This window comes from Sturnira hondurensis, unplaced genomic scaffold (genome assembly GCF_014824575.4).
Source record: "Sturnira hondurensis isolate 20B ecotype Veracruz unplaced genomic scaffold, ASM1482457v3 Scaffold0001304, whole genome shotgun sequence".
NCBI classification, from domain to species: domain Eukaryota; kingdom Metazoa; phylum Chordata; class Mammalia; order Chiroptera; family Phyllostomidae; genus Sturnira; species Sturnira hondurensis.
In genome coordinates, this window is record NW_028073935.1 from 4,722,623 (window position 1) to 4,742,675 (window position 20,053).

Here is a 20,053-nt window from a genome sequence, read left to right on the forward strand (position 1 = left end):
TTCTCTCCTCCTAGCATATTCACATCCATCCTGGTTAGATTTAGTGGCTTCACGGCCAATGCAGACTCTCCAATGTGGGGATGAAACTGAGAGCCTCTGAAAGAAGTACAGATGTTACTTACCTGTTCTTTGTTCTGTGATGGGTGTGGTGGCCAAGGGCACAGACTTGAGGTCAAAAGGTTTTTCCGATGGTTCTAGAGTATACTGCTGTAGAGCCCTTTCCAAACCAGGGATGGACACGGTCAAACCTAGAGGCCAGTGGGAGAGAAGTCACTCTGCTTGGAATGCATGACAGAATGAGCACCGAGAATTCCCCCATGAAAAACTGAGGCCCTAGATTGCATGATCCTGAGAAAGTCACTTAATTCTTTAAGCCTTTACTTCCACATCCAAACTCTCCTTGTTAGGATACATACAAGAGTGACTGATAAGAGTAGAGAGAACTGTACAAATAGAAGTTTCATTTTTCAAATTTTTATTTATCTTATTTTTATTTATTTTTAGAGAGAGGGGAAAGGAAGGAGAAAGAGAGGGAGAGAAACATCAATGTGTGGTTGCCTCTCACAAGCCCCCTATTGGGGATTTGGCCCACAACCCAGGCTTGTGCCCTGACTGGAAATCGAACCAGGGACCCTTTGGTTCACAGCCCATGCTCAATCCACTGAGCTACACGAGCTAGGCTAGAAGTTTTATTAACGACTAGTGTTTCAATTCACCAGGCTGTTTCCACCCACAATTGTATGAACCACATGACCTGAGGTCTCCTGGGGACACAGGAATGCCATGAAAGTACAGAAAAGAGCGTCTTGCCTCAGATTACCCCTGCCCAGATCTGTAGTGATAAGAAAGGTCACAACTTTGGTAGAGTCAAAGACAGACAGGGAAAGGCTCACCATTTAGGATATAGCCTGCATTGAGGGCCTTCTGCTTCTGCTCCAGGACACTGAGATAGAAGGTGGCTCGGTCCCTGACTTCATTGTCATCATCCATCACACACCTGGAGCCAGAACATAAGGTACTTCTGACTGGGGCCCCACAGGAGTTACCTGGCAGGGCTTCATCAGAGAGTAGTGAGAGAGTTGGTCTCTTAAAGCTCTGAGAGCTCAGTTTCCAGATGTGGTTTCCAGCCATCTAACTTATTTCCAAATGTCCATAAACTGATGAATGGGTAAATAAAATGCAGTAATGCCATACAATAAAATACTGACGGTAAAAAAGAAAGAAGTATGGGTACATTTTGCAAAAAGGATGAACCTTGAAAACATTTTGAAGAAGCCAGACACACAAAAGGGCACAAATTGTATGATGGCATTTATATGAAATATCCAAAATAGGCAAATCCACAGAGATAGAAAGTAGATTAGTGGTTGTCTAGGACCAGTGGTAGGGGGTGTTAAGGCGGGGTGGAGAATGACTACGAGTGGATACAGTATTTATTTTTGAGGTAATAAAGACCTTTCAAACTTAGATTGTGATAATGGCTTACAACTTTGTGAATATAGTAAAAGCTATCATATTATACATTTTAAATGAGTAAATTGTAAGGTTTGAAAATATCTCAGTAAATATATATATTTAAAAAACTCAAATGAACATCTGTCACATCTGAATGAAGGCATTTTTGTCTATTGTTTTCATGCTCTTTTGTGCCTTGTTTTTCCCCCTACAATCCATAGCTATATAACTTCTCCTCCCTCCCCTTTATCGTTAAAAAACAGACAAAAGACAGTCACCTGAGGGAACTCTATCATTCATCAGGGTCCCTTAGGCACAGACTCACCTCTTCAGCAACACCAAGATACTGGGTAACATCTCTTCATTCTGGGCTCCAAACTTGGCTAGAGCACTCACAGCACCTATGTTTATGAAGCACATTAAGACATATCTGACACACCTGAGCCAGTGCCACAAGGCTCTGGGTGGATCTTGGAACCACCTGGCCTTGACTTTCTCATCTATTTTATGGATAAAGAAGCCCCAATCTAGGGTTCCAGGAGCCATATTCAGCATTAACTAAGATAAGGCCTCAGGAGGTGACCACAAGTTCAGGCTTCTCAGCTTCTGTATCCAAATGGCCTTCATTCAGTTAAGCGTTAGAGTAACATTCATGTGAAAATGAACTGTTATTTCATTATTATGTATTGCTAAAAGAGGAAAATCTGTCCAATGGGCATGAAAAGTAAATTACAAATAAATGAGAGTTGCACAATGAATTGCACACTCACTTAAAAGAGTCAATTTTATGGTATGTGAATTATATATCATAGCTATTGTTAAAAAAATTAAGTTAAACACTTCAAGTGAAACTTGAAAAAAACTCCATACAACAAATACAGAGGTTAAGAACCATTCAACTAGATGACCTCTAACCATCTAAGGTCCTTCTACAATGTTCTCAAAAACTGAGCTTGTGAGGCAAGAACACCAAATGCCCTGTGCTCATTTGAGGCTCATGCCCCTTTGCCAGGAGAGTTCACTTAAGGACAAGCTAAAGAGCCCAAATTCAGCCCTGGTTCAGACCCACCTGCCCGGACCTCCTCATGCTCCAAGACCACTCGGTTATAGATGAAGCGGATGTACTTGGAGGGGTTGTTGGTCTTGGGCCCCTCTTGGCCTAGGAGATGCAGGATGCGGGTGGCCAGCACAGTGAACTCGCAGTCCTCAATGAATTCACACAAGTGTGACAGTCCTGTCTCCTTGCTCTCTGAGTTCTCTTCAATGATGCTGATGATGCAGTCCACAATGGCCCGCTTATATTCAAAGCCACCCTGCAGTTGGAGAGGTCAAGCTGAACAAAGAGGCTGCTTGCTCCATAATGGGCTGTGAGGCTCAGAGCCTAACCAAGACTGAAGACAGTGGTCCACACCCAGAATCTGGAGATAAGGAACCCTGCCCTCTGTACTCAGTCTCCTTTTTGTGTAAAGCTAAAGACCTGGATTGAATGTTTGCTGGGGCCTTTCCAGTTCTAACAGTATTTGGTATAACAGAAATAGTTTGAGTTTTATTCTTCCTAACTTTGAGATAAAAGGCAAAATGGGGTAGATGCTATGGTAAACAGTATGGCACGTCCTCAAAAATTTCTTAAAAATATGCCTGGCTGGTGTAGCTCAGTGGATTGAGTGCGGGCCTGCGAACCACACAATCGTGGTTCGATTCCCAGTCAGGCCACATGCTCGGGTTGCAGGCCAGTTTCCAGTGGGGGACTCACAAGAGGCAACCATACACTGATGTTTCTCTCCTTCTCTCCTTTCCTTCCTCTCTAAAGACAAATAAATAAAATCTTTAAAAAAATTTTTTAAAAATTTCTTAAAAATATAACTACCATATGATCTCAGTTCCACTTATAGGTATCTACCCAAAAGAATTGAAAGCAGGGTCTTGAAGAGACAATTGTATACTTATGATCACAGCAGCATTATGTGTAATAGCTAAGAGGTGGAAGCAGCCTAGGTGTCCACTGACGAATGAATAGATAAACAAAATGTGATCTACATATGTAGTGAAATATTATCCAACCATAAAAAGGACATTCTGATACATGCTACAATGTGGGAGACCCTTGAGGACATTACGCTCAATGAAAAAGGCCAGTCATATTGCTTGACTCCACTTACATGAGGTCAAATTCATAGAGATAGAAAGTATAATGGTGGTTGCCAGGGACAGGGTTGCAGGGAAGGTGGTGAAAAATGGGGAGTTATTGTTTAATAGGTATAGTTTCAGCTTTGCAAAATAAGAGATTTGCTGCACTACAATATGAATATATTTAATACTGATCTATACACTTAAAACTGGTTAAAATAGTGAATTTTGTCATGCATGTTTTACCATAATTTTTAAAAAGGCAGAGGAAAGTCAGAAGATCCTGGATCAAACCTGCACTCTGCTACTTAGACTTTAATGACAAAGGTGGCAAATGAGATACCTATAGGTACCAGGCATGTAACCTGGCAACATGAAACAGATTGGGAACATTGGGGCAATAAACAGTGCCTGTCTCATCTAAAGAGGGAAATTACTACTCAGCCTCATGTTGCCATATCTGGTAAGTTTTTCAGGACAAACTGGAAATCTCTTACAGTTGTTTTCCTGATTTTTAAATAATGGCTACTAATTTGAAATGTTTAAAGCTTTGTACATGTTGCACAGTCCAAGTAAAATGTAACTGTGGATCGTATCTGGCCCTTGTTCTCAGATTACTTTGTTTTATGGCTGTGAGCTACTTTCCTTTCCTGAACTTTATGCTTCTTCAGAGTAAGGATCATTAGTGTGTTTACCTCATAGATTATTTTGAAGAATAAATAAGATGCATTTGTACATTTTAATAAGGCTGTTCTATGAGTAGGTACACTGTAAACCTGTAAACCTTCAACTGCTATTTTCATGATTAGTTCTATAGCCAGTCAGCAAGCCTAGTGGGCACTGAGTTCAGAGTGGTGCATCAAGACTTTGCTGGCAGCTGCTCTAATTAGAGAATGAGAAGCCTCTCTGTAGAAAACTAGATACAGACCTATTTCTAAAAGACAATGTCTCAGTGTCTAAGTGCTGCACTTTAATAGTGAAGGTCTTATACTCAACCATTACATGGAACCATGAATTTTTCTGGGAGGAAAAATCCAGTAGAAAATCATGGGCTTTGGAGTCAGATAGATCTGAGTTCAGGTCTTGGTGACCACAGGCAGTTACTTCACCTCTCTGAATTCCAAATCCCTGATTTTTAAAGGAAGAAAAAAATGTTTATGAACAAGGCCTGTTACGAGGGTCGCAAGATTCTGTGTAATGTCTCCAAAGTGCCAGGCCCATTAGTTGAAAACTCCCTAAGCATTAGTGCTCTCCTGCCTTCCAATATTCTCAGGAACCCCAAAGACACCCAGGGCAATGGCTCCTCTACTGCCTTGGTCCAAGAGGCACTATAGGGCTGGGGCAAAGGGACAACAACTACCTGGGGACCAAATCCACAACCACTTCATTTCTGCTCCTCTGAATTAACCAGTTTTGTTAAGACATCCAAGAAAGGTGGTGTTAGTGAATTATTAATTCATGTCAGAAAAAATATAGAACAAATGTCACAATATTAGCATAGTTTCACAAGAAAACACCCCATGGAGCTCCTGGAATGATCCAGAATATTTCTATACTAGCTACCAGTACAAAACATGTTTTCCTAACATCTGCACAAACTTCGCCTCAGGGGATCTACTGTGTCTTTAAAGCCAGGACACTGAGTCATTATAGTTAGTACTGTAATTACTATAACTGCTACATGTTTATCTGTTGATTCATGAGGAGTTTAAAGGGTCATAGGAAAAAGAAAACCAACCCAGTTAACAGGTTGATTGGGGTACACCTAAATTGACATAGAGCAAGCAACTGAGTCATTCCCAGCCCCAGGAGCCCCGGCACACCCTGCTTGCCCCCTACTCTTACCTCTTCCCGCAGCATGGTAAACAGGAAGTTCATGAGGACAGCATGTTTGCGAGGATACTTCTGACACAGGGCACTGATGGCCTGGACAACCACCACCTGAGTCAAACAGACATTCATAAGCATCAGCCTCCTGCCACCAGGGTGGAGTTAATGTAGTTCGCCAAGTGCCAGTAAAGTCCTTCCTTAGGTAAGGCCAGGCCCTAGATGTGATACAGGAAGGGAAATAAGGGGAACTCTATCCTCACCCTTAGGGAGCACAGTCCCTGAGTCCATCCAGGGCAGGGTGGCATGTAGAACAGTCCTAATCGTCCCAAATCCATACTCTATGACTACTTTGTTACTCAGACCTCCAAGTGAGTCTATGAGCCCCCTTTCCATCTCACTTGTCATGCTTCTCTTCCTACCATCCCCAACTCCTTTGAGATTCTCCTCAGTCAGCTTTTCTGGCTCCTCTTTGGGTCTCCTCTCCTCTCCCTCTTCTCTGACTCCTCCCTTCCCTCACCTCTCCCTTCCCCTCCCCTCCTCTCCTTCAGCAGTCTTATCTCCTCCCATGGTTTTAACCACCTCTTCTATGCCACTGACTCCCAGATCTTTGTCTCTTGTCTGAGCTCAATGTTTCCACATGTCTACCAGATAACTCCACCTGGTGCCCACAAACACAGCATATCTGCAGTCACCATCACTACCTTCCTCCTTCCTTCATCCAATACATAACCTTTCCCTCCTCAGCAAACCAATCAATGGCACCACTATCAACCCAAACTGGAAAACAGCATCATCTTTGACAACATTTACTCCCTTGATCCTAACAACATACCCTGCCAACTGGCTGTACAAAGGAACAATGTAGGCAAACATCAGAGGCAGGACTATGCATATCTCCCAAGGCCAAACCCTGTGAATAGTTATGTCCTCAGACCTGAACAGCCCCTCAGATCAATCCTAGCTCAGTGGCTGGGAATATGGAGAGAGGGCACAGGGCATCTTCCTGATTCTGGTGACTGTGGATGTTCCCAAAATGCCCCAGGTACCTTGAATTCATCTGAGATTTCTGACATAAAAGAGGAGATCTGCTTCATGAGGCGGTCGATGCTGCTCTCGCTGCCCGTCTTGAGGAGGGTGGTGATGGCCAATGTGGCAATGCTACGATTTGAATCTGTGACCAGGTTCTCTAGATCCAGATTGCAGGCTGTTACTGCTGAAGGATGTTTCATGGCAACCTATTTTGGGAGGAAAGAGATAAAGAGGACAGGAACAAGAGATAAAAAACAGGACTTCTGTCTTTCCACTGCATGGCTTTGGCCCGGTCAGAGGTTCTTTGGATAAACTCATCTTATCATCTGGTACAAAGTAACTGAGGCTAGGGCTACACCCATCCAGCTAAGGTTAGGGATTAGGAAGTACCTCCAACTGGATCAGGCCCCTTCCCCTGACCCTCACAGGCCAGGCCCTTCTTTCACCCACTAGTATACCCTTACCTTATTGAGGGTTCGGACAGCGGCATAGCGGAGGGCTGCCTTGGGTGAGCTGCAGAAAAGCTGAAGCACTGTGGGGAGACAGATGTCATATATCAAGCTGCCCTCACCGCTTGGCAGCTAGAAAAAACCCAGGTAGGCCTCCAGGGAAGGAAGAGAAATAGGGCATTGTAAGCATGCAAGGGCTCTGAGGCTGTTCAGACCCCAACTCTCTGCTCATTTCCCTGCTGGCACCCCTACTTCAACCAAAGAAGAGAGTTCTCTCCTTGAGTCCCTGAGCCATGAACATAGAGGCCTTAACGCTTGTGACAGCCCAATGGATCTCGTGAATGATGAGGGCTGTATACTAAGCGTCTATTGTGTGCTAGGCACTATGCTGATGAGCTATCATGCCTTTCTAGTGGATTCCTCACCACTTTATTACGCACCCACTGTTATTATGCCCATTTAATAGATAAGACGACTGAGGCACAAAGGGGTAAAGAAACTAAAGTTACTCTAGGTTAGCAGTCAGTAAATGGCAGAATCATGACTGAAATCTCGGACTGCCTGCACCTGAAACCTGAGCTGCCGACCCTGGCAAAGTAGAACTTGATTACTCTTTCCTGAGGCACATAAAGAAACTAATAGAACTTCCTCATTCCTGGCTTAAACAATGGCCTGAGTTCCTATACTATGCTGGTGCACATTAGGCAGTGTATTCCTCCCTGTGCCTTCGTTGTCAGGAAAATCAGGGCTCAATTTTGCATGGAGTAGTAGCAAACATGGCTACTGTTTCCTGAGATATCCATGTTCCTTTCTATAATTGGCTTTTATTTTCATATACTTTTTCAGAACTTATTTTTGTTTTTCTTAAAATAAGGTTAACTTTTATTTTGAAGGCTCCATCTTATTTATGTCTTTCATTATTCTAAAAATAGAGGAATCTAATGAGGATGAATGAATACCCAAATTAGTGAAATGAATTCATTTAGTTCTTTTATTTTTGTCTCTAAGAAGGAAGGGAGACTTCTCTCTCTGCACCTGAACCCCATCTTTCTGCTTGGGGTTCTACTATTTTTATGGAGGTTGGAATAAAAGGTCCATTCATTCCAAAATATCTGCAACTCCAACTCTCCTGCCATAACATCTGGGCTTTCACTGGGTTTGTCCCCTTCTAGAACACTAACCCTCTCTGAAAATAGTACTCCTTAGAACCCCTCCTTTTCTAACTTCTCAACATACCCACTTTCCAGTACCAACCACTCGGCACATCACATGCTTGCTATTCTGATACACAATGAGATCGCAACACCTAGTACAGGGACTGGTACAAAAAAAGGCAATAAATGAATATTCAGACTAGATAAAAAACAACTCGAGATTGTAGACTCCCCATAACAACAGCAAGGAATACTTGCTGTATTCACCATAGTGCTAAGCATTATGCATACTTCTAAGCCATTTGCATAAATCACACAAATTAACTGCCTACTGTAACCTTATGTAACAAGTACAATCACTACCCACATTCTGGAGAAAGTGAAGCATGGAGAGAATGGATGACCTGTCCAGGCTCACTCAGCTGCTAAACAGCAGAGCCAGGACTTCCACCCTGGCTATCAGGCTCCAGTGTCCAGGCTCTGAAACACTCCTCTGAATTGCTTTCTCCTTTACATGAGACAGCTCAGCCCCTAGAGAGCATGCACTGGTTTCATAAATCCTGGATTCCTCCACCAGGCCCCCTTACCTGACAGGCTGCAGAGCAGATTTTTTTTTTTAAGATTTTATTTATTTATCTTTAGAAGGGAAGGGAAGGAGGGAAGGAGAGAACTATCAATGTATGGTTGCCTCTCATGAGTCCCCTGCTGGGAACTGGCCTGCAACCCAGTCATGTACCCTGACTGGGAATCAAACCGCAACCGTGTGGTTCACAGGCCCACGCACAATCCACTGAGCTACACCAGCCAGGGCTTGTAGAGCAGATTTGAACCTCACCTCTGCCACTTCCCAGAGTCCCAACCACTTTAGTGGTACAATGGAACTAAAAGTATGCCATCCCTTAAATGTAACACATGAGAGAAGCCCAGTAGAGTGCCTGGCACAGAGCAGGTGAATAGTAGGTACTAATTCCTTTTCTTAACATTAATTATGGCCTATTTGAAAGGCATTTTCATTCTTCACCTGACCCCTAGCTCAGGGCCTAGTTCCTAGCAGGCAAAAATGTGTGAGGCTGGGGTGAAGGAGTATCTGGTAACCTGACACAGCTGGGGCCAGCTCTTTGGCACTGCAGCCTGGCAGATTCACGATGGCTGAGGCAGCCTCATAGACAACCATCTCATGCTTGTTGCGCAAGCAGCTCTCAATGAAGTCAAACAATGGGCTGTCACGGCTACAAAAGAACACAAGCAGTAAGAAGTTGGAAATAGCCCAGTGTGGTAGGGTGAATGAGGAATTATCTAATGAGGGGAGACAAGAGCCATTACCTGATGTCCTCCTCCTCTAGCTGCTTGCTGGCCACCCGGATCATCATGCAATAGGCAAAGGGAGACTTGAGGCCATGTCGAGTGAACTTGCTAATCATCTTATTGACAGCCAGGCGGTCATTCCTACGCACATGGTACAGGAGCCCTAATGCATGGTACTAGAGGACAGAAAAATAGCAGCAGAGTACAAACATGTGAAGCCTAGGACTACAAACTGTATGACCCTGGAAGGCCACTATATCTCCCTGGACTTTAGCCTTCTCATTTTTAAAACGAGAATCATAGTAGCTGCCTCACAGAGTGGCTGTGACAAGTCCCCCAGATGGTGTGTATAGATAGCTCCTGACACAACACTCAACAAACCACACGAGTATTATCTATAGTTTTTGTTCCATCCCCAATTATAGCAAGGACTGTAACAGACATCATTAGTACAGATGTGAAAGGGGACAAAAGACACCACAGAGATGAAAGAATGGGAGGAAACTCAGTACCTTTGGATAAGAAAGAAAAAGAGGGATCTGGGCCCTGAGCATGGACATGTATTGTAGGGTGTCATGCAAGACACCTCAGATATGAGACCTTATGATGGTAAACCCTATGCAGGGAGATATTCTTAGCCCACTGACACATGGCTGATACTGGCAAAGCAAGATCTAGAGAACCTGAAATCCAGGGACTCTGTCTAGAAATGTAAGATGATAAAGTTATTTCCTGTCCCTTCTCCTCTTTTCTGTTTCCTTACCAGAGTGGCACTGAAATGCTAAGAAAGCTATGGGTGCCTTCTATGTGAGAAGCTTCTCTGACCCTGAAAAGTGTTTTGAGGGGCCACAGCTGACCCTGGAGGTGAGAACAGTATGAAGGGCGAGGAAAAAGAAAGGAGATAAACACACAGGTACTACCTACAAGTAAGCACCGGGTGTGTCAAATGTTATAGATGTTGACTCATTTCATCCTCACAGCTTTGTGAAGCAGAAACTCATTCCTATTTTACAGACAAGGGAACTGAGAAATACACAGATAAAAGGAATTATGGGCCTAGAACACTAAAGAAAAGTTCCATAGACAAAAATCCCACCAAGATATTTCCATGCATCACTAACAAAGCCAGCTTGGCAAAGGCCCTCTGCCTGCCTGGGCAAGGTTTGCTGCATCATGCACCGCCCCCCCCCCCCCAAAATACTCAGCTGTTTATCAAAATACTTTAATATTTTGTTACCAGGCAACAAGCAGTCTAACCCAAGCCTGCTGTGCCATCCCCCGCCAACCCGCATCCCCCGCCCAGCCCCGGTCCCCATCCAACATCGCAATCTCCCTATAATCCAATGACAAAAGGATTGAAGTCTGCTTGGCTAGGGGCCACCAGGATCTCTGTGGTGAGAGTCCATTCTGACTGGCCAGTGTCATGCCATATGTCTTAAATATTTCAAACACCACTACTCTGCTTATACCTCACCTGAACCATGATGTTATCACTGGATGCTGCCTCCTGGGCCTCATTCACCCAGCGCTTGATCACGTCAAAGCTGCACTTCAACAGGTGCTGTGAGCAACAGGGCATATTAAGTGGCAGGGAAGCAGGAGGAGGCTCTTCCATCACATATCCTGAACCTGGCTTACAATTCAGCCAGGCCCTACTTCTTAACTCAGACAAAGCTCAGGACCTCTCCATTGTCCTGGTCTTCTGAGATGGCATACAAGCATAGGATGGTTCCTACCCTCCCTCTCCCAGGCTCACCAAACTCCAACAAGCTATCACCCCAAAGGATGGATCAAGGCCATTCAACTGCCCCTCCTCAACCAATCCAGAATTACCCAGCACTCTTCACTAAGAAGGTTAGAGGGACTCTCAAATCTGAGGATACAGAAACATTTTTTATTACCTACTGGAAAACAATTCTTATGGTCTCTTCAGTTTCCTGATTCTACCCTCCTAACCCCTGGTTTTGCAGGGCCCCAGCTGCAGCTACATACCAGGGAAGACACCAGGGCAGAGCTGGAGACACTGGGCACCTTGTCCACAATAGCCTGTTTCATGTACCGCTCAATGGCCTGCAGCATGGTGCTCTGTGGGGAAAGAGAGAGAGCAAGAGGGGACCCAGTCAATTCTCAGCAACTTTCAGAAATGTAGGTAATGGGGTGTGGAGCAGTGAGGTGAGAAGGAAGCAAATGTGTTTCCTTTTCACCATACCCTTCCACTTCCTTTGCCCAGGAGATGGGGAAAAGCTAAAACGCGCAAAGAATGAGACTGAACACTGATTGAAAAACAGGGAAAAGACATGACTGGGTAAGGCAGTAGACTCACATCAGTGATCTGGCAGAGGGCTCGCACGGCTGGGCCTCGATAGTTGTCTTCTTTCCCAGTCATGTCCTTTGTCAGGCTGCAAGGGGAGAAGGGCATTGTTGACATGCTGGAGCCTGGCCTGCTCTCCCCACACCAAAGTCCTCACCCACTCCTCTCAGCACCACACTTACCTGGCTTACTACATGAGTCTCCTAACTAGAAGACTCTGTTTTTGTCCCATCCAAGCCACACTCCATGAAGCAGCAAGATGGAGGATTTTTTTTTTTTAGATTTTTTACTTATTTATCTTTAGAGGGGAAGGGAAGGAGAGGGAGAGAAATATCAATGTATGGTTGCCTCCCATGCATCCGCTGCCAGGAACCGGGAACTGGCCTGCAACCCAGGCATGTGCCCTGACTGGGAATTGAACTGCGATCATGCGGTTCGCAGGCCCACGCTCAATCCACTGAGCTACACCAACCAGCGCAAATATTTCATTCATTCATTCATTCATTCATTCATTTTTATCTTCAGAGGGGAAGGGAAGGAGAGAGGGAAATATCAATGTATGGTTGCCTTTCATGTGTCCCCTGCAACCCAGGCATGTGCTCTGACTGAGAATATTTTTTTTAAGAGAGAGGGGAAGGGAAGAAGAGTGGGAAAGAAACATCAATGTGTGGTTGCCTCTCACATGCTCCCCACTGGGGAATTGGCCTGCAACCCAGGCATGTGCCCTAGCCTGGGAATCGAACTGGCAACCCTTTGGTTTGCAGGCCCACACTCAATCCACTGAGCTACACCAGCCAGGGCCTGAGGATTTTTTAATAAAACTCAAAACTGACCAGGTCCCTTGCCTGCCTTCACTAAAACATTTCCAAGGCTTCCTACTACCATCAAGCACAAGCTCTTTAACAAAAAAGTCCCCAAATAAACTGTGTGCACTTTCTACCTCAGTCATTTGTGTATGCTGTTTTCTTAGCCTGAAGAACTCCTCAGCCCCTCACCTTCACCTCTGGCCTGCTATTTCTCACTCCTCCTTCAGGATTCCATTCAGATAGGTCTTCTGATCCAAATTCAAACTGGGTCCCCTTCTGGTCTGTTCCCACAGCCTGTCTGATTATTTCTCTGTGAATTCTGGGGCTGCAGAAACTACGTCTATCTTATTTGCTGCTCTACTCCCAGAGCTAAACATAGGACTGATGGACAGTCAATAGACATTTTGTAAATGAACCTATAAATGAATATATAACACCCCCATCAACAACCCCCCCCCCAAAAGTGACAAGAAATAAGAGAACTAAACCCAATTTCTTAAAAGCACGGATTATACTTTACTCACATCTTTCCCTTCAATCATGCAGCCTAATGTAGAAACCGGTACTTAGTAAGGAAGCCTATTTACATACCTCTTGCATTCTCTATGTCCATTTTTATGTTTTCTCTTGGTACTCACTAAAGACTTTATGAGAGTTCCAGCCTGGCTCAGGTGACTAAGAAGAATCAAGGGAAGGAAGGGTTTGTGCCCAAGCTAAGGCCAGAGAATTAAAAGGGAAAAAGGAGGCTGCCATGGGGTGGGGAGTGGTAAATGCAAGATGAAGGAGTCAATCAAAAGTCTCATTCTCTAGCACACACGAGAAAAAATGGCCTCGGTATCAATAGAACCCATCAACGAAATCATCCACAGACCCAGGACTTGCCTACTGGTGACGATGATGACATCCTCTGCAATACAAGACATCTCCTTGATGGTCAAGTAGCACATCCGACGGAGAATAGGCTAGGAAAGAGATGGACAAAGCCCTATGACCCCTAGCCCAGCATGATGGCCAGGGTTAGAAAAAGAAAACTCCACACTACACGAAGGCAGTCCACACTGACTGGTGGAGTAACTTTCCTTTGGCCCTCCTACCACCCTGTCACAGCTGTCTTCTTCAAGGCAAGTTGGGGTTGGGGCACTTACATCGTTAGACTGAAAGAGCTTGGTCATGGCAAAAAAGGCTTCAGTTGCTTCAGTGGTCCCCAGGTGCTCTCCCTATTTTAATTAAGAAAAAAGTCTCAGCTTGGGATGGAGGAGCCATAAGGCTCTTCTTGCTCAATCAGTCCAGGCCATATCCTCAGCCCCTGAAGAGGTTCCATCAAAGGCAACACATGAGAGTTGAATGCTGAGGGGACTCAGAGCTGGGCTCTTGGCTACAACCACACAGAGGCTGTCGAATAGCCAAAGGGCTGTTTCACTTGTGTAGTCCAACATCCCCCAACACTGTTTCCTCCACCCCTAAGCTTCACCCTGTTACCTGGTTTATGAGGTAAAGGATCTTGGTGAGAATGTGAGCACATTTCCGAGGGTTGATGGGAGTTTCATTAAATACACGGGCCTAAGAAGAAGTGACCAAGGATAATTACTTTGTAGCCCAGTTTATTTCCCCTCCACTGACTACTCTCAAGCATATTCAAGGGCTGAGAGGTCCCAGAGTAAATAAATAAGCTTCCTTGGATAATCTTATTTTCACAGGAAAGAATTTTTTTCTTTAATTCATCTATTAACATCTCCTGAAATCTTCAATTTAAGTGTTAGTTTGGAATGTACTGATTTTATTAACTAATGTATACTTAGTAAACACTTGTTAACTAGAAAGAGAAATGAAGAACAACAAAAATGTAAGCATAATAAACTCTAACAACAAAGTTTTCCTGTCTTTCGAGGAATGGGTTTTCTCTCCTATTATTATGTACTTTCAATTTTTTAACGACTTTATTTATTTATTTTTAGAGAGGGGAATGGTGGGAGTGAAACATTAATGTGTGGTTGCCTCTGGAGCACCCACTGCTGGGGACCTTGCTTGTAACCCAGACACGTGCCCTGACTAGGAATCGAACCAGCAATCCTTTGCTTCACAGGCCAGCACTCAATCCACTGAGCCACACCAGCCAGGGCTCCCCTACTGTTCTTTTTTTTTTTTTTAAGATTTTATTTATTTATCTTTATTTTTAGAGGGGAAGGGAAGGTGAGAGGGAGAGAAACATCAATGTATGGTTGCCTTTCACGCGTCCCCTTCTGGGAGTTGGCCTGCAGGGAACCGGCCTGCAACCCAGGCATGTGCCCTGACTGAGAATCGAACTGCGATCGTCTGAGTCGCAGGCCCACGCTTAATCCACTGAGCTACACCAGCCAGGGCCCTACTGTTCTTTAAATAAGAATTTTGAGTGTGTTAGCATCTCAATCACATTCATCCTGGACATAATGATGAAATATAGAGGGGAGCAAATGACACTTGCCTCCTGGAGTACTGCACTCTTCTCAAGGTGCTGGAATGGGTTGGAGCCCCCACCTACAATCAGAGAACAGAGAAAACTGAGTAGAAGTTGAGACTCTTAATTTCAAAACTTTCCCATGGATAAGGGACAGATGACCCTACTGTCTGCCTAGTCAATAGTCAAGTTGAAGCTTCTATGAATGGCAATCAAAGCTCTACAAGCTGTGTATAAATCATACCACTCTCCTGCAAGGATCTCTCTCTCTCAACTCCAAACCATTTAACAATTACCCGGCATACATAGTACGGTCCTTCTGTGCCTCTCATAGTGTATTCTTTGCCTTACATTCATTTAAGCAAATGTTACTTAACTGAATCCCTATTACATGTGGGGACCACCATCTCCCAGTGACTAGGATTTCTTCATAGCAGATATCACATTTGTGGTTAATTACATGCTTTATTATTATTATTATTTTGTTTAGATCTCTCTCCCCCACTATGCCTGTGACTATTCTAATATTCCTAGCTTAGGCAGCAAGTATTTCACTTGTTGTACCGCACTATAAGGACACAGTAAGTATTCAATGTTTGCTGAAAAAATAAATGAAAGAGTTCAGGCTCTCAGCCGCAGGGCACTGGCTCCTCAGATAACGTCCCAGTCTGGCCAGAACCAACGCAGGCCCAACGAATTCCAAGAGATTCAATGGAGAAAGGAACAAAGGAGCATCTGCTACTTCCCCGACACATGTGGAAACTGAGGCCCAGAAAGTCGCGGGATTCACTGGGTGCCTCCCAAGGTCACCCAGTGAATCGTGCGTGATCCGAGCTACAAGTCGGGGCAGTACAGCATGCTTGGGCTCTCCGAGGCTTGCTCTTGACTAGCTGTGGACCTTCCACAAGCCTCTGTCCTTCACAGGGCCTCCTCCTCGAGTCAATACATAAGTCCTGAAGGAGGGTTCCCAGGTAAGGTGTTGAGATCCTGCGCGGTGGCCCAGCCTACCCCAGGCCTAGCTACAGAACTGAGCTCCTCACCCGATTCCTCGTCTTTCTTGTCCAATTTCTTCAGCATCGTGGTCCCAACGAAAGAGTAAAGCAGCAGCTGTTCACTGAGCAGCCCGGGCTGCTAAAGACGGTTTGATGGCGGCTCTGCACAAGCCACTTCCGGGCCACGTAACCAGGCATTCTGCGCAAGCGCGCTCCGCGCGTGTGCGTAGTACAGCATTGTAGCGCTGTCCGCCTTTGACTTTATCCCAGCCGATAATAGGCCTGCGCCAAGGGGTCTTCAGGGATTGGCGGCGGGGGTGGGGTGGAGGTGTTGGGCCGCGGGGTAGGGGGGGGGCCTTAGAATAGAAATTGGCGGGCACCACAGGTCAGTGTACCCTACGTCCACCTTACGTATACACTATAGGAGTAGCTTTGCGTTGAGGCGTGAGTTTAACTGGGCTTTCGGATGTGAGGTCCTTAGTGCACTGGCTAGCGGTAGATCCCCCTAATTAATGATATCTGTTATTATTATTACCGCCTTCTCAGGGAGGCCTCTCTAGCCATGCCTCACTGTAGTCCTCTTCCCTGAATTTTCTCTCTAGCTCAAGTCACCATCTAATAACAGACTGTTTTTACTTTATTGCTTTTATTGACTTTAATTCACTGCTGTAGCATATAGTAGATGCTCAGTAAACTCTTGTTGCATAAATTAATGCTTGAACTTGCTCTTAAAATTTATTGAATACATCTGCCCATCTCCTATCACGTTTGCTTCTGGTGTAAATTGTTTTGTACTTTAACTTTCAGGGATTCAACTAAAGTAAATGATAAGCATAGAAACTTTAATGCGCTTTTTAGATGCTTTGGGTATTTATCAAAATGCGCCGCCTAGCGCTGGAAGCGGGAGAGATGGGAAGAGAGGAAAGTGAAACAGTACCCAGGGTTTCTATTCCTAGGGAGTTCGGCAGAACGCCTTGAGGCCAAAGGGCGGTGCGTGCCATCGTGCCAAACCGGCTAGCGCAAAGTGGAGTCAGGATGACTAAGCGCTGCGACCCGTGGCACCAGCCTGCCTCTGGAGGGAGCAGTGGAGAAGAGGAAGGAGCTCCTCAGTGCTGAGCGGAGAGGAGCGCAGGGGTCTGGGGCTGAGACCCGCAGGGGAAGGTGAGTTGAAACAGAAGAGAGGGGGTGGGGGAGAGACCAGCCTCCCTGATCTGCGGAGTACAGCTTGTTTTGGGACTGGCGGGAAGCTGGGGATGGGAAGAAAGGTCTTGTGCCGAGGAGCAATTGTCAGGAGCCAGAAAGATGTTCAAAAATCTTTAACCATTGACCCTGGGCGGGTAGCTCAGTTGGTTAGAATGTCGTTCTAACCTGCCAAGGCTGAGGATTCAGTCTCTGGTCAGGGCACATACAAGAAGCAACCAAGGAATTAATAAACAAGTGAAACAACAAATCGATGTTTCTCTCTCTCTCCCCCCTCTCCCCTCTCCCCCCTTCCCCCTTTCTCTCTCTCTCAGATAAATAAATTAGTTTTAGGAGTACAAAATAATAAGACAAAGGGATATTTCTTCTGACTTGGGAGGCAATGTGCAAACTTCTAAAAATGAATGAGACATTAAAAAAGAAAAGCAAGGTGTAAATGTATTCATAATTAAGGTGAAAAAAATCTGCCTCATAAAAACCAGAAAAGAACCCTGGAGATTGGGATTGTGGTGCTAAGATGGTGAAATACTGATAAAGAGTTAAAATACCCTTGTATGTATCAAAGGCAAGTTTTATAAACTTCATGTTTACAATGAGAATTGTGGGTTGTGACTCCAGCTTTAAGAATTGGTTTATAAATAACTGTAAGGTTTTTATTATTTTAAAAATATAATATACATTCGCCATGATAATTTCTAAGTCCTTTGTAGAAACACAGAATACTGGAAGTACCAGGGAAACTGGGGAAATCTGGGTAATGTTCGTAGATTGTACCAATAACAATATCCTAGCTGTGATTTTATTTTTATTAATTTTACTAGCTTTGAAAAATTGAGACAAAGTCTACATACCTTAAAATTTACCCTTTAAAAATGTTTTTATGTATTGATTTTATTTTATTTTTTTAAAGATTTTATTTATTTATTTATCTTTAGAGGGGAAGGAGAGAGGGAGAGAAACATCAATGTACGGTTGCCTTTTGTGTGTCCCCTGCTGGGAGTTGGCCTGCAGGGAACCTGCCTGCAACCCAGACAAGTGCCCTGGCGGGGAATCGAACCGCAATCCTCTGGTTCGCAGACTCGCGCTCAATCCACTGAGCTACACCAGCCAGGGCCTTTATGTATTGATTTTAGAGAGAAAGAAGGGGGAGGGGGAGAGAGATATCAATTTGTTCCACTTATTTATGCATTCATTGGTTTATTTTTTTATACTTTTATTTTTTATGGACTATGCTACTAGTTTCCCAATTTTTCCCACTCTATCCCCCCTCCACTCTGTCCCCTCAACCCTCCAGCTTTACTTCTGCCCTTAGTTCACGTCCATGGGTTTATATATAAGTTCTTAGAGACCTGTGTTTCCCATACCATGTTATTTTATTTTTTATTTTTAAATATATTTTATTGATTATGCTATTACACTTGTCCCATTTTCCCCCTTCACTCCCCTCCATCTTGTACACCCCCTCCCACCTACATCCCACCCCCTTTAGTTCATGTCCATGGGTTATACATATAAGTTCTTTGGCTTCTACATTTCCTATACTATTCTTACCCTTCACCTATTTATTTTCTGCCTACCATCTATGCTACTTACTCTCTGTACCTTTTCCCCCTCCTACTCCCCTGTTGATATCCTCCATGTGATCTCCATTTCTATGGTTCTGTTCCTCTTGTAGTTGTTTGCTTAGTTTGCTTTTTCTTTTGTTTTAGGTGTGGTTGTTGACAATTGTGAGTTTGTTCTCATTTTATTCTTCATAGTTTTGATCTTCTTTTTCTTAGATAAATTCCTTTAACATTTCACATAATAAGGGCTTGGTGATGATGAACTCCTTGAACTTGACCTTATCTGAGAAGCACTTTCTCTGCCCTTCCATTCTAAATGAAAGCTTTGCTGGATAGAGCAATCTTGGATGTAGGTCCTTGCCATTCATGACTGGACTTCTTTCCAGCCCCTTCTTGCCTGTAAGGTCTCTTGAGAAATCAGCTGACGGTCTGAGGGGAAGTCCTTTGTAGGTAACTGTCTCTTTTTCTCTTGCTGTTTCTGAAAGGTTTTCTTAGGCTCCGCAGAGAAAGAAATGCCAATCAGCCACAAAGTCAGGCAATAAAGAGCTTTATTGGGGTTTGTGCGCCCAGGTGAGGTTCTCCAGCCCACAGAGTGAGGCCGGGGAAGTTGTACCCAAGCTGGGAATGTCATCGGGTTTTATTATCGTTGTCTCCCCATGGGAGCTGCGGGTTGGTGCCCTCTGAACAAAGTGGTGATACAGCATTGGTGGTTTCTTTCCTGGACTCAGGTTACAGTGAGGATGTCTGTCTTGGCAAAGCCCGCCCTTCTGGCTCTCTGATTGGACGTCAGCCGTGTGTTCCAGGTCGCCATTTTGATTGTCGGCCATCTTGACTTGTAGTCCAGCCAGGGGCCATCTTGACTGTAGTCCAGCCGGGGCTTCCTCCCATCCCCGCCCACCCTAACAGTTTCTTGTATTCGCTCCATCATTTTAATCTTGGCTAATGTAATTATTATGTGCCTTGGTGTGTTCCTTCTTGGGTGTACCTTCTTTGGAACTCTCTGAGCTTCCTGGACTTCCTGGAAGTCTATTTCCTTTGCCAGCTTGGGGAAGTTCTCCTTTATTATTTCTTCAAATAAGTTCTCCACTCGTTGCTGTTCCTCTTCTCCTTCTGGTACCCCTATGATTTGGATATTGGGATGTTTAAAGATGTCCTGGAGGTTCCTAGACCCCTCCTCATTTTTTTGAATTCTTATTTCTTCATTCTTTTCTGGTCGGATGTTTCTTTCTTGCTTCTTGTCCACACCGTTGATTTGAGACCCAGTTTCCTTCCCATCACTATTGGTTCCCTGTACATTTTCCTTTATTTCACTTAGCATAACCTTCATTTTTCCATCTAATTTGTGACCAAATTCAACCAATTCTGTGAGCATCCTGATCACCAGTGCTTTGAACTGTGC

The 20,053-nt window shown here is 44.5% G+C and overlaps 2 protein-coding genes across 2 annotated transcripts in view; one reads left to right on the forward strand and one right to left on the reverse strand.

The window, feature by feature from the left end:
• COPG1 (coat protein complex I subunit gamma 1) overlaps positions 1–16,071 on the reverse strand; it is a 34,958-nt gene extending 18,887 nt beyond the window's left edge. The window contains exons 1-17 of the mRNA XM_037070283.1: positions 15,941–16,071; positions 14,928–14,980; positions 13,946–14,026; positions 13,612–13,683; positions 13,349–13,428; positions 11,673–11,748; positions 11,342–11,434; positions 10,824–10,910; positions 9,368–9,525; positions 9,140–9,273; positions 6,906–6,973; positions 6,459–6,647; positions 5,428–5,523; positions 2,525–2,768; positions 1,781–1,856; positions 894–997; positions 123–248 (exon numbers count right to left, since the gene is read on the reverse strand). Of these exons, the coding sequence (XP_036926178.1) occupies positions 123–248; positions 894–997; positions 1,781–1,856; positions 2,525–2,768; positions 5,428–5,523; positions 6,459–6,647; positions 6,906–6,973; positions 9,140–9,273; positions 9,368–9,525; positions 10,824–10,910; positions 11,342–11,434; positions 11,673–11,748; positions 13,349–13,428; positions 13,612–13,683; positions 13,946–14,026; positions 14,928–14,980; positions 15,941–15,977 (1,774 nt within the window). The 5' untranslated portion in view covers positions 15,978–16,071. The remainder of the gene's footprint in view (positions 1–122; positions 249–893; positions 998–1,780; positions 1,857–2,524; positions 2,769–5,427; positions 5,524–6,458; positions 6,648–6,905; positions 6,974–9,139; positions 9,274–9,367; positions 9,526–10,823; positions 10,911–11,341; positions 11,435–11,672; positions 11,749–13,348; positions 13,429–13,611; positions 13,684–13,945; positions 14,027–14,927; positions 14,981–15,940) is intronic.
• A 958-nt stretch (positions 16,072–17,029) lies between these two features.
• CNBP (CCHC-type zinc finger nucleic acid binding protein) overlaps positions 17,030–20,053 on the forward strand; it is a 48,989-nt gene continuing 45,965 nt past the window's right edge. The window contains exon 1 of the mRNA XM_037070319.1: positions 17,030–17,053. The gene's annotated coding sequence lies outside the window, so the exon portion shown is untranslated. The remainder of the gene's footprint in view (positions 17,054–20,053) is intronic.